The sequence below is a fragment of the Epinephelus moara genome, chromosome 17 (genome assembly GCF_006386435.1).
Source record: "Epinephelus moara isolate mb chromosome 17, YSFRI_EMoa_1.0, whole genome shotgun sequence".
Lineage (NCBI taxonomy): Eukaryota > Metazoa > Chordata > Actinopteri > Perciformes > Serranidae > Epinephelus > Epinephelus moara.
This window is the reverse complement of record NC_065522.1, coordinates 8,354,413-8,369,264: the sequence shown is the minus strand read 5'-3', so window position 1 is coordinate 8,369,264 and position 14,852 is coordinate 8,354,413. Positions and strand designations below refer to the sequence as shown.

At 41.1% G+C, this 14,852-nt stretch overlaps 1 protein-coding gene across 2 annotated transcripts in view; it reads right to left on the bottom strand.

Moving 5' to 3' along the window:
* The window catches only part of dock11 (dedicator of cytokinesis 11), a 97,855-nt gene that overhangs the window by 79,058 nt on the left and 3,945 nt on the right, over nucleotides 1-14,852 (bottom strand). For both annotated transcript variants that reach the window (XM_050067065.1, XM_050067066.1), the window contains exons 2-7: nucleotides 9,518-9,634; nucleotides 7,701-7,790; nucleotides 6,804-6,886; nucleotides 5,005-5,071; nucleotides 976-1,071; nucleotides 228-362 (exon numbers count right to left, since the gene is read on the bottom strand). In XM_050067065.1, the coding sequence (XP_049923022.1) occupies nucleotides 228-362; nucleotides 976-1,071; nucleotides 5,005-5,071; nucleotides 6,804-6,886; nucleotides 7,701-7,790; nucleotides 9,518-9,634 (588 nt within the window). The remainder of the gene's footprint in view (nucleotides 1-227; nucleotides 363-975; nucleotides 1,072-5,004; nucleotides 5,072-6,803; nucleotides 6,887-7,700; nucleotides 7,791-9,517; nucleotides 9,635-14,852) is intronic.

The window sequence follows — 14,852 nt, the reverse complement described above, 5'->3', positions numbered from 1 at the left end:
GAGCGTGGCAAGACAAGGAAACACACTGACTTTCACAAGGAGGGGATCTTGTGCCAAGAACCAAAAACTCATGGTGGGCACACAGAGAGATGCACCAAAAGGAGTTCAGTTAAACAAGCAGCATAGTGGATTGAAAGCTTCAGACTTGTTGCTGCAACTGTCAGTGCAGTCTTCTCAACTGTGCATTTGATGAATCTTTGATTTTTTTTCCCCCCAACCCTGTATACCTGAATAACATCTATGCAGGAGTCCAGGTAGATGGATCCTTTGGTTTCCTTGCAGTTCTTCTCATCCTTGTAGGAGTTGAGGATGTAGGAGCCGTCTGGGAGCTGTGACAAGTAGAAGTACCTTCTTTTGAACACCTGCAATTCACAGGGATGGAGAGCAAGTCAGAGATTCATATTAACAGGCTATAAAGAGCCGAGAACAGAGAAATGCAGTTTAAAGTGTGGCCTCTGTTTTTGCTTGTAAATTGCTCAGGAAAGATGCTGCAGATAATCACTGTTATGGATGGTTTTTTTAGACATAATTTTTATGGATTTATCTGTTTTTGACCAGTCTTTTTCTCATTTATCTTAATGCCTCTTTCTTTATTTTATCTTCACAACACTGCTTTAACTAAACTAATGCTTTTTGGTAGTTTTCTTTAACTTCATAAAGCCTTTTGTCACCATTGACAAGCACTGTAGCAGATTTCTGTTACTATAATTTACAGACATAAATGCTAATGTCAGAGCAGCTGTAGACATTGATGTAAGTATTCTTGACTATAATATACAGTACAGTATGATGGGACTGATGCAGAAGATGAGAGAGAACTGTGTAGTTTTATTGGTGTACAACCCACAAAGCAGAACAAAGAGTTGCCACGTCTCCCCAGTGCTACTGTGAACTCTGTGTTTTGCTGTTGTTGTTGTTTCACTTGTTGCTGTTGTGTTGTATGAACAACGGACAGGAGGTGTGGTGGTGACTCACCCTCATGGAGACAGACAGGCTGCTGTTGATGTTGGCTTTCTGAAGCCAGCCCTGCTTCATGATGCCTCCCCTCTGGGAGCACAGCGATGATGAGTCCTGACAGGCACAAACACAAACACAGACGCTGGAAATCAATCAAGACAGACTTTATTGTGCAGGTTCATTCAGGTTAACTGTTCTTATTCTTATTAAGTATCACAGAAGAGTGGTGTGGGGATGGCGTTTTTATATTGGCAAACAAATATTTATGACATTTACATGTTTTGTTCAGCTAGATGTTGTTTTTTTTCACAAATGAACATCACTGTGGAAACGCAATTGCCAGAAGTAAAAAGATTACATTAGGCCAGGAGTGGATAGTAACACGACAAGCAATGCACATGAGTACTTTTTTATGAAACAAGTACTTTTCATGTTCCTTTTTTAAAAAAAGGGTACTTCTACTCTTTACTCGAGTATATTTTTGAGCTAGAAATCTACTTTTACTTTGCTACATTCATCATTTATACCATTGTCACATCTAGTCTGCACAAAATGTGGGGATTGAGTGAAGGTGCAGAGAGCGTCTGAGGAGCACCTGAGTTCTCAGCTGAAAGAAAAAGAAGCACCACCTGTCTTTTGACCAAGATGGGGCAAACCCAAACAAGAGAAAGCTTCCAGTGATAATCCCTGACCACACCTGGCCACAGTTTTTATAACCTAAATCTAAAAAAAGACAACAATCACATGATGAAGTGCTTGCTGTGGCTCCTGAAAAAGATCTGAGATATCCACTTTTAAAACCTCCTCTTCTTTTTTTTTTTTTTTTTTAACCTTCTAACCTCCACAAGCACATTGAAGTAAGTTCCACATACTGTAGGGGTTCGCTATGTAAATTTTTCATGTGTAATGTTAATCTTTAATGTTATGATAAGGAAGAGAGGGGTAGAGAGGATGAGATGGAGAGAGTGGAAGATATATCTCATTTATATTGGCTATCATTACTTGTTTTATTAGCCTACCTGCTCTACTTCATTAAAATTCATTACTTTACATTAGCCTATGCAGAAAATAACTTGTACTTTGAGTAAATTATTAACCAGGGACTCTTTTACTTTTACTTCAGTCATTTTTAGGGGAGCTATTGTACTTCAACTTGAGTATAAACTTTCAATACTCTACCCACCACTCTGCTATAAAGGACTACACTGCAGTCACATAACTTCACCGTCACCACCACAACAAGGCTGTACAGTCGTGTTCGGTGTGATGATGTTCTGTAGTTTCATATAGCCACATGTTAGCAACCACCTTTTTTTAAAACACACGAAAGCTTCAATATTTACCAGTGGGATATTTTCTGGTGTATTTCATGTTGTAGAACAAACTGTGAAAGTCTCTTAAGTGTGTGTTAACCACAGACCTTATTTTAGGCATCTAAAAAAAAAAAAAACCCCACATTGACTTCAAGATGAGGGAACCAGAAGTACAAAAATGCTAACTCATTTCCATGTTTAAGCACTAATTCCTGCACCACTTTATGGCCTCAATAGCTAAATAGTTTTGACATGGTTTACAATATTTAGTGCCACATCTGCATGGTACCTTTTTTTTAACAAGTACCTGGTTGCAAGAAAGGTTCACTGATCACAGCTGTAGTATATTAACTATTATACTTATTTTATTTTTATTTTATTATCTATATACTATAAATTAGTTGTAGGTGTGAATGATAGTGAATATCGTTTTTATTTCATTTAATTTGTATTTTTGTCATGATTTTATCTTGTCACATTTTTATTCATCACTCAATGACTTCTTTTCTTTGCTTTTGACTCTTAAATTGTTCTAACTAGTTAATTTCCCCAGTGTGGGATTAACCTTTTACCCACAAGGGCTCTTGTTTGTGTCTCTTAAGTTTCATGGTCACAACAATAGGTCATTTACACACTACAATTAAATGGCTACTATGGGGGCTAACATAAGCACTCATGAAGGGTCTCATCTTTCCAGTCATGCTGAATTTATGCAATTTAAAGACTGTTTAGAGACCCCTGTATGCAGAAATATATTCAAATACAATAGGCAAAAATAACGCATTTGTACTGCATGCAAAACATGGCATGGTTTATGCCCAAAAGTGCATAGGAGTTGCATGAAGTGGGGCTAACAATTATCTTAATTGCTGATTAATCTCTCTAATACTTCCTTAATTAATCAGTTAGTTGTTTGGTATATAAAATGTCAGAAAATGGTGACAAAAAGTCGATCAGTGTTTCCCAAAGCTTAAGATGACATCATCAAATGTCTTGTTTTGCGTGCAAACCAAAGATACTCAAATTAATTAATTAATCCAGTAATTGTTGCAGGTCTATCTTGAAGTGGGCATGTTTATAAAGGGGAGACTCTTGGCTACCCATAGTACCCATTTTTATTCAGATGTCTTGAGTCGAGAGGTCAAATGACCCCTGTGAAAATGGCCATGCCAGTTTTTCCCCTGCCAAAATGTAGCCTAACTTTGGAGCATGATTTAACCCCCCGACCAACAAGCTAGCATGACATGGTTGGTACAAATGGATTACTTAGGTCTTCTGGGCCCACTACAGCCTATGAAAGACAGTAACGTTGGCAGAGGACACCAACATCCTAGCAGAGTGGAAGAAGTTTATCTTATTTTATCTTAACATTAGTTCAGTAAGTGAAAATTGCCATTATTTCTAATCCCATGCTGTCCAGCCAAATCAATTTATAGGGACAATTTCTTCGGTTTCCCAAAAAGGGTTCATCGTAACTCATCCTCCGTCCCTGCAGCCTTTCCGTCTCATACTATCATGGGACTGTTCATCAGCACCACAGAAAACACAAACATTACTCACAAGGGAATGACCTCTCTCTCTTTCTTATATACAAACACACACACACATTCTTGGGAATAATGCATCTGGCTTCTTGGAGGAATGCACAGTGCAAAGGGGGCTAATTAACTTAATGCAAGATTGGAACATGACACACATATCTTAACAATGAGCGAGAAGGATTGACGTGTGTATGTGTGTGCACAGTAGAGATGAGCCTGATCACACTAAAGTGGCATTTTGTCCTCTGCGTGTCACGCCTCCGCCTGTCTCTCCAGCTTTGTCCTGTAATCTAATTGGCTGGCTGTTCTCTTCCTGCAGTCTGTACATGCTTCAGACATACAGCAACTGAGCAGCTGACCACTATGCATACACACCTTGCCACACCCTACCTCATATCCCCAATGGTTGTGTACTTAATATTGTCACCTAATGCCTATGTCCACTGACTACAGTATCCCTGATTTATTGTTATGGTGTGTGAATGGATATAAAAGGCTATATAAAGGACATAGTAAAGCAAACATTTTTATAAGCAAATACAAAAATAAAGATATGTGATTGTTTGCCTTATGATGCATGTACTATGTGCATTTTCTCTTGTTGCTCTTATATACTCTTGTTACTACGCTGCCAACACCAACCATCACAGCCAGAGATGATAATGCAGAGACCATGGCCCGTTTCAAGAAGTAACAGAGCCATCTCCTCTCTGCCCTCCTCGTCCTGCCAGCAGCGACAGCATTTATTTTCCTTCAATTAAACCCGTTCTCTGTCTATCCGCATCCGGCCCGAGGGGAGGGGGAGGTGGATCGATGAGGGCTATTTATAGGACATATACGGCTACTGGTTTCAGCCTGTGAGGGGTCACACTTCTGGATGGACTAAAGGACCGACAGACCATAAGTCACAGGCAATCTTGCAGCACCATTACCAATTCAATGCACGTCTACATTGAACGTGGCTGATCTGTTTGCTCATATTTTCCAGATATGAGCCAAATTTCTGTCTCATCTCTATAATTCAAAAAGATTAAAGGGATCATTTTAATTTTTATTGCACATCACTAAAAGCTGTTCATATATGCGTGGTGCAGGCTGTCCATAAAGGGCCCAATGAGTCAATAGCAGACCACTCATCCTCGCTGCAGTGATCAATGTCTGTGATCTAACAGCGCCCAGGTCTCTCCACTCACCTCATCTTTGGCGTCTTCGTCGATCTCGAACACATGAGCTGGCAGCTTGTCTGTCTTCAGGCCTTTGCTTTGAAAAGAAAGTGAGTAAGGGTCAGCAGTCTTCAATAAATCAGCCCCTTCTCCACTGTACTTCCCCTGTGGGGAGGCCTGCATTCTCTCCGTTTCTTCACTCTTTGTGAAGCATGCAACAAATTGCTGTTTGCACTGTCTCCTTTGCTGTGTATGTCCTATGTTGGTCAGTAAATTTAGTGCCACCTCAAAGATACAGTTGGTGTCTAGTCATAGTTAGGGGCATGGTCGGCAAGGGGGAAAACAGTCCATTCGCTAACGTTACACAACATCATTGTTCTATGTTTTAATGATGGGTTACAACATTATCACACAGAGATTTGTAACTTCAACAGCTACCAGTCCTTGGAGGCTCACTACTATTCTTTTACCAGTCACTAAACAATCTAACATTGTTTGTATAAAGCATTGGAGCATTTTTGTTTAACAATTAACAGCCCGGAAATAGCCAAACACCAAACTCCATTTAAATAAACAGTAATTTAAGCTAGTATGGAGTCAACACATGTTCATATCTAATTGGGTGAATTGGGGGTTCATTTTAGGCTGTTCTAATGCACTGTTCATACTTTACCGTACATATCCCTTGTAATAATGAGCCAGTAATTCGTGCATAACCCACGTATTTTGGAAGGCTCAGTCATGTGACCAGTGTGTGACAGAGTTAAGAAGGAAGCGGTTCCAAGCAGTCCAGTCATAAGACAGGTTGGTGGATGGGTCACAAAACACAGGACTTTCCCCAGGAGACTGGTGTTCGGAACCGTGAACTCTGAGTCATTTACAATACACCCTCACCATGTTTCTTTTCCTAAACCTAACCACAGAAACTTTACTTGCCTAAACCTAGCCTCCCCAACTTCACGTTAATTACGTAACTATATGTTAAGGACATAACATAATTCCACCAATTCAAAGGATATCATACAAACTGTTTTGTGAGAATACATTGTTTATTTCAACCAAACAGTTTATTCAAATATAGTCTGGTGGGTTTGATAATGACAATTTTGGGGCTGTTTCTGGTTAAATAAGAGGATCTTACTCTTTAACATAGAGGTCTATCACTGCTGGGATCCTTTAAATAATCTTGTCAGACACTTACTGTACCAGTTTAAAAATTGTTATTCCCATTAATCACTTAGGCACACAAACATGGGAAAAAAAATTCTAAAAAATACTGCACAACTCTGGAATTTTAAGTTTATTTGAGGTGAAGAAAGCCACACAGCAACTCTTAAGCGAAGTAGCGGATGTTTTTTTCCCCTGTCGTAAAAGGATGTGACATTTGTGAACATTCCCATAAAACCCAACCATATCTATCAATTTCTGCATTGTATTTTTTGTCCTCTGGAATTGTGAGGCTATCTGGAAAATAGGCATATGTATGTCTCTTCTACTCCAATTTATGGTTCAAGTGCACGTTGCAGTGATAAAAATAATCTCCTTAGGAAGCTTTACATCAATAAGAATTCAAAACATCTGGGCTGCACCTGCTGCATTGTAGAGGGAAATCTGGCTGAACTCAGATATTTCAATTTGCATGCAGTATTTCCTCTCCTCTGCTGAAGGATCAGAGCTGCATTCATATACACAAACAGTGATTTGTTGCATGTCGTCATCCAGCAGACCCACGTGAGTTGAGTAAATCTCTTTTACATGTTACATATTTGGCAGTAAAGAACTTGGATGTTGTTTTGCAAAATCTCTTAAAAAATGTTTTTCTTCCTTACCTTGGCAACATGCGGAAGTCACCAGAGTAAGCCTCATACTTGTAGTTGATTACATGCCAGTCGGTGTTGTACATCTTGATGCACTGCCAAACAGATCAACACACAGAGCTGGATTAGGGGCAGCTAACACACTGAAACATAAGCATGCCATAGCAGCAAAGTGACCTAACCAAGCATGCAGTTCTTTCCTCCAACTGTGACTCACAGAGGAGGACGGAGACTGTTCCAGCTCCATATCCTTCGTTTATGAACTCAAAGTAGCAGTGTGTGCTGTGACTTCTATTCGGTTTTACTCAAGATGGTTTTCATTGTGCATATTACTTTTTCTTCAGTGTGAAACTGTGAGCAGAAACTCTCACTTAAGTCAGCTGAAAGGATCTTTGTTGGTAGATGCTGAGTAAGCCTGGATCTGTTTTAACAATCCCTGTGACAGTTGTTTCCATGCTATATCATAGCCATGAGGGCTGGCTGAGGAACACAGATTTAAAGCCTGGCAGAGCAGCAGAGTATATCCACATCATGCCAGAAGAGTCTGTTTTTCATTGCTAATAAAATATATCATCAGCACAGCATGTGTTTACAACTGGGCTGTGCATTCTGTGTTTCTTTATGAGCATCAAGTGACCACTTTAGACTAAATGTCACAGAGGCTGGTGTGAAGTCATCAAGAAATCATCTTTCATTTTGCTCGTTGCATTTATGTCTGATTATTACTGAGCAGATTCTAATTAATAAAATGATTAAAAAAGATTAAAATTCAACTATAAATACTGAAGCTTCACTTTTTTCCACTCCAAACCCTTTTTATTTTTAGAAAAGGACTACTGCTTCAAATGTGCTGTTTGAGACCAAGTGTGGCCAAGTCATCCTCATGGGACTGCTATTACACTGTAATACCTCTTTGGCAAACAGACTCCTGGCCTCCCGCTCAGCGTTCTGAGGCACTGAGGGAACAACAGTCCTCCTTTGCCGGGAGATCTGGGACTCCTGCATGAACACAAACACACATATACACAAACGGTGAGACACACAGGTATGCAGAACTGTATATTTCAAAGCCTTGAAGCTTCCTTCATAATGTTAACATTAGAATTCTAAATCATCATTCAAAGGCTGTGCAGCTTCTTGTGTTTTGTTCTTTTTCTTGCATGTCTATTCATTCTGCTCAAACACAGTATTTCTGCAGAGTTGCAGATAAAGATTAGGCTGAACAGATATTATTAGTATTAGGGATGGACCGACTTATCGCCTGAGCATCGATATCTGCCGATATTTGCCTTGTTGACTGTCACTAGCCTATCAGCAAATAAGATAGCATTTACCGATGCCACCAGTCGATCTTTTTCTGTTGTGTCACATCAATTTTGCGCAGACTATAAAGCAGGGCTTGGGATTAACAGCATCTTGTTGTCCTAGGATAATAGAAAATGTGTTTGGGATGAACAGAGATCTTCCCAGAGACATTTTCAGGACGACAGGACACAATAAACTCACTTTGGACACTTCAGGGGCAAGCCCCTTTATACAGCCATAGTCAGGGGATGTACCCCATTTTTTTCCTGATAATGCTACAGTGGGAACATCAAATCATTGTTGAAATCAGCCAGACCAGAGCTAGTTAACGTTAGCTGTTAACAGCCTGTGGCTCAAACTAACAGCCAACTGAGATGGCATGGAGTTACATGGTGATGTGTTCAAACTCTATTCAGGCAAAGGGCTTGTATTAGGCAAAGATAAATTACATCATGATGTACCACAGTAACAGCCCCCCCAATTCGTTGCTCACCAAGTGAGTGTCAGTCACACTTAACTTCTGCACCTGACTGTTCGGATTATAAATAACAAAAAAAAAATGCAAACACTTTAATTCAAAATATTCTGAATTATTTTAAAGCTATTTCTGTCATTGCATAATGTTGCTATGAGGCTATGGGCATGATAATTATGTCATTATTATTTTCTGCGCTTACTGGATCAGCCTGAGACTTATGTTGATTAAAAAAGGTTGATTTAATAAATAAATAAAAAGTATACAATTAATCCAATGAATCACTTCATCACTAAGGACTTTGTTTGAGGGGGCTGTCATAAAATATGATGACAGAAGCTTTGAAATGTATAAAAAAATGACATTCAGTACAGCCCTACACACACAATCAAAAACAAACATGTATACATGACATGATTGTAGTGACAGTTCTTTATCTTCTCATCAAATAGTAACGTAGCGGGCAGCTACATACAAGAGAAAGTGGATGACAGAAAACAGAAGGCACAGATACAAAGGAACAGATGAGTGTCAACTGATGGAAAAAAAAAAAAAACGAGACATGAAGCGAGACATGCCTCTAAAGAAAACCACATGTGCTTGAAGCAGCACCAATAAATACAGAGCAGAGGTACCTGGCTGGATTGTGTTTGATTGGTCAGGCCTTTTGGACTGACCCGTACAGAATCAAGCCTGCCGTGTTTGGGATGAACAGTGATTAATGATGGGAAACTTCTCTTTAGAAAGTGATATTTTACAGCTCTTTGTTCCCGTTTGACTCAAACAGTTTTGCAAGAAAAAAGCTGATGATTTGGCTGTTTACTGTGGAGATCTCAGCACAGGAGGAGCTTTGAGTATGAGGGTTATAATTTCATCCTGGAGAGGAGGATGACCTGGGTGAGAGCCAGTACGAGGGGGCAGAGCAAGAAAGGACGAGGGGACTCACCGAGACATCGTCAACAGGGCAGAGCAGCAGGTCCCGGTGGGGGTCGCTGTGGATCTGGGCCTTTCTCTGAAACACCACGGCTTCATAGTCCAGCGGTTCAATAATCTTTGGCTGCTCCTGACCAGGAAAGATGGACACAACACAAATACATGTCACTGCAAATAAACCTTTGCTTTTTGATCTTGTGTTCTGATAATTTTGTCTTTACTGCAGCTCTGGTGAGCTCCACATGCCCTTGTTGTTTGAAAGCAGTTAACAAGGGCTCACCCCCAGATCTTTTCACCGCCCATGCAAAAGCAGAGCCGCAAGAGATCAGAGACACAACCACAAAGTTCAGAGCACTGTCACAGACCAGTGCAGGGAAACGGCTGCTCAGAGAGTTGTGGGTGGATGAAAAAAAAGGCAAAAGATGACGAAAGGGAAGCAACTGACAATGAAAACATAAGAAAGACAGAGAGGTCAAGAAAGGTGAGACAAAGCAGCACTGAAATGGACAAATAAGATATCTGGCTTGATAGTCCTGTGCGGTAAAATAAAGCTCATGTGCTCGACAGAGGCATACGTAATAATGAAACACACAAGAAATCACATGCCACTTGGCAGTTCTGGATAAGTATCATAACTTCCTGTTTTGAGTTTCATAGAGAAGTGGAAGGCATGAAATCAGACTCTGCATTATGTCTTAAAGAGGCCTACAGGCTAAAACCTAGCCTTTCACAACTAGGTCAGGCTGTTATCACAAGTAGAAACCTAAACCACTTGGAAAGATTCAGAATTAATTCCCAGAAAGTGCCACTTTAAGCTCAAGCTAAGAAGTGAAGATGGCGATGGACAGCTTAGCCAATAAGCCTTGGCTGAGCGACACCATGGAAAGGAAACCAGACTGTATGGTTCTGATCAGCTTCTGTGGCACAATGCTGAGCCACTGCACCAGAGGCTGCAAGCAATACATGCACGGCAGCTGACATGCTGTTTAAAGAACAAGCACAGTGGGGAGAAGGACTCTAAAAACCTTGACAATGCCCTACAGCTGGAAGAGTACGACTGAGTCATTTTCCGAGTTGTCATATTTCCATTTAAGAGCTGTCCAGGCAGCCAAAATGCAGAGGTTTGTTTTCCTACCACTGTTTGAGTGGGCAGAGTGAGAAAGCCAGTAATAAAGTTATGCAGTAGTTTGGCTACTGCCTTTTTCCCCTCTGCTTGCTGCTCTCCCCCTCCCATCGACTGCCATCCCTCTAAAACTATCACTGGGCATGTTTATATGTGCAGCTACTCAGTAGTTCTGGAAACTCTAACATAGGTTAAAGTCTTTTTAAGACATCCAGCTTTAAGTGCTGAGTGAACCTTTTAAAGGGACAGTTAATCCTAAAATCAAAAATACGTATTTTTCCTTTTACTTGTAGTGTTATTTATCAGTCTAGATAGTTTTAGAGTGTTGGAGGTATCAGCCATAGAGATGTCTGCCTCCTCTAGAAAATAATGGAACTAGATGGCACTCAGCTTGTGGAGTGCCAAAAAAAACACAACAGCAATGTCTCTTTCCAGAAATCATGACCCAGCTTCTCATGATAATCCTCAGACCTTGTTGTGAGCAATTTCATGTAGGAATAATTTCTTTGTACCGAACTGCACCCACTTAGGGTATCACCACGCAGAAGGACGCATGCATCTACTCATGTGCACGAGTCCTGTACTTGTGATAGGGCGAGATGTACACATTCATGGCGTTCTCCTCAGCTGAGATGTAACAGCTAGCTCAGTAGTGCTAGTTGAGCGAGCAGTAGACGCACACTTCCTTTCGCACAGTGATATGGTTGGCGGGTGTAGTTTGGTAGAAAGTAGGGTTGGGCACTGTTCACATTTGAACCACTACTGATGCCTTTTATCATCACTGCTCTATTTTCTCTAAATAAATAAACCAAACAGTTAAACTATGGCAGCAGATTGGCACTGAGGCAATACTTTTGGCTCACTGAGAAGCCGACGCAGGGGTCGATGGAGCGGCCAACACCATGGAGCTCTATAGCCAACTCACCAGTGTGCCTGCCTCCAGTCTGAAGTTAAACCTGGCAGCTCCACAATGGTTCCACCTCTTGTCTAAGCCCAGTGTTCTCCAATATTTCCTCCCTGTTCCAACAAAATTAGTGTGTGCATGTTTTGTTTTTTTTTAAACACGGGGGGGGGGGGGCTTTTTCCTGGTGTGTGACCTTCAACGTCACGGACAGGCAGGAAAACAGGTTAGTAAACAGTAGAAAGTAGCATAGAGACCTGTGAAAACTTTACGGTGGTTACTTTTTCTATCTTTGGAACAATATTGGAGTGGTAGCGTGTCACTGCATCTCGCCGGCAAAGTGGCTACGCCAAAAAACAAAAAAAACAAAAAAAAAAGCCAGATGTTGGCAGGTGTTAATGGGTTTTTGTGTTGAGGGAAACTCAGAAACTCAAATTTGCCAGTGATTAATTTAACATGAATTTATACTCTGCAGTTTTAATGTAAATCAGTTGGTGCCCTTTAAAGTAGCTATTTTGGTACCAAACACCAGTAGAAAGAAATAAGTTCCTCCATGAAACTGCTCGCAAGAAGGTCTGTGGATTATCTTGAGTAACTGGGTCATGATTTCTGGAAAGAGACGTTGCTGTTGAGTTTTTCAAAAAAAATGTTAGCGCTTTGAGAACCACAAGCTGAGTGCTATCTTGTTCCATTATAGTGGAGAGAAGGCAGACATCTCCACGGCTGATATCTCCGACACTCTGCAACTCACACCAAAGCAATCTAGATTGATTAATAGGACTACAGGTAAAAGGAAAAATATGCATTTTTGATTTTGAGGTGAACTGTCCCTTCAACACAGGTTTGCCCTGTTTCCTTTAAAGGCTCTGACAACATATTTTCTCAATTACCCTCTCACTATGAGCAAAAGAGACCTACACGAACACACATTTTTCTCTGTGTATTCAGAGGCTTTAGGCGGCTTTAAAGTTGGAAAAACAATTGAATTCCAAACTGTCTGACAGTATCATGTGTATATATTGCACATCAGCTTGTTTCACTCTTCAGTGAAGCTATACAATGTTTACACTGAATGCAATATTCAAACCCAAGACTCCACATTTCCTGGCATGTTTGATTTCTTTGGAAATCCCTCCACTATCTCCACTAGAATTAATAAAATAATGTGGTTTTGGACACTGTTTGGCCAAAAATTAAGGGTTAAAACCTCCTTCTTGAATATCCTGGCATCTGTGCACAAGCCAATAAAGGAAAGAAAGTTCTCCTTTCCAGTGTTCTCTAACCAGTAATTTGGCCCACGGTGAAATAAGCTGGTTACAAGTACATGTTCTCTGCAGATTTTTCCACCAGACCCCGACTTTCTCGGTTGTCTCCATGAAACCACTAATCTAAATAAAAACTTCCCAACCCCAGTGTTACTTGTGAAATGTTAGATTTAGTTTTTGGAGATTTTCTCTGTGTTCTGTAGCATCACTGTTGTCTTTCTACAGTGAACAACTAGCAACCTGAGCAACAGTAAAACACAACACCTATAAGTCTGTTGAAAGCATTACACACAACTGTGCCGCCCCTGCACCCGAAACAGCAGCTCTGCTTCCTGTCATGTGCAACAAGCTGAACCGCAGCACTATAAGTCAGAGGCGACCGGCAGCGCGGTGACTCGACTGCAACACTGATCATGTTACAGAGAAAGAGAGAGAGAGAGGGAGGGAGAGGAAGCAAGTAAAGAGAGAAGGAAAGACAGAGAGAGAGAGAGTTCTGCTTTTATAGAGGAGGAAAGAAGCAGAAGAATCACAAGCAGCCAGCTGTGAAGCCACAATCTCACTGATTGAGAAACACACACAGATGCTAAAACGCTAAATGTGACCTAATACTTGGGCGTAACTGTAATGCAGGCACTTTCTCCTCTGAGCTATCAACCAGGCTGGAGAAGACACAAACACCGATCACTGAGTCCACGGCATGACTCCCAGTGTGCCTCCAGGGGACCATGATGATGATGATGTTAGCAAGGGTGCACTTCCAGATGTCTGTGTCCCATTACAGTTCGGCAGATGTAATACACTTGAGACTCCAACACAACCAGGTGGATTTTATCACGTTGGCTGGGGAAGCTCACACTTAAACACAATGGATGAGCGCACACACACTGACATGACATAGAGAATGAAGCAGCTCCTCTGTCCCACAGCTGACCCCACTAAGTGCTCCAGTCTGTGTGTGTATATGAGACACACAGCGGCTCATCCAAGGGAAGAAAGGAGCCGAACCAGCCTCTTTTATCCCTGTATTAATCCCTCTCTATTCCAAACTAGAATTACAGTCTCACAGTTGAACGCCTCCGCCAACCAGGCAGGCTGCAGTTTACATACATGTCTGTGCAGACTCATATGTAGCCATGACAGCAGACAATGCTTCAAATATGGATGTTGCTGCAAGGAAGCTACAAATTCTACAATACTGATGCTTCAAACACCTTCAACCCTGCAGCACAGAAAATCTATACAATCAGCACAGTTTTTAAGGTAGACACCCAAGCTGACCAAATGTCTCCCCTTTTGTTAAGACATTTATTAAGGGATAGAAAAGTGTTTTTGCAGAACATTACGATATAACAATAAAGCTGACCTTTGGCCTTTTGGATATAAAATGTCATCATTTCATCACTTTATCTTATTAGACTGTGAAAGACATGAAATTTTGTCACAACTAGAGCATGAATTCTGGAGTTGAAATATGTTCTGTGAGGATGCAAGTTTGGTTTCCATCCAACACTGATACAAATGTCAGCTAACTTTTCAAAATAATTGACAAAAGAAAATACATCCACTACTGTTAAGCGAATATTGGGAGTTTGTTCATCGAGATAAGCAGTAGGTGGCACTAAGGGCCAATTCATAGTTTCCACATCGACGCATCTTCGACGGTCCACTTTGGTCCACGTGGCGTGAATGTCATCATCCACCCATGTCCGCCAGGGGTCTGCACCGACCCCTATGTGGATGCCAGCATGCAGTCCATTTTTTGTTGCGGCGCTGGCTGTACACATAGCAAGCACACAGACGGAGCATGCTCCAAACTCTTGTTCCAAACTCCAGTCCAGTCCAAAATACTGCTTTCAAGTCAGCCATAGCCACTGCACAGCCGTGAAGTCAGTTTTAAGTAGGATATTTGACAGACATTCCCTCCAGACCCAGTTATCATATAGTGTCACTTTCACCCAATGTCTGCAGTAGGAGGACTCTAAGTTCACCTCCCAGCCCTTCCATGTACTGCTGACACAGACCCTCCACTTGTACTACGAATAGAACTGCATGCGCATCT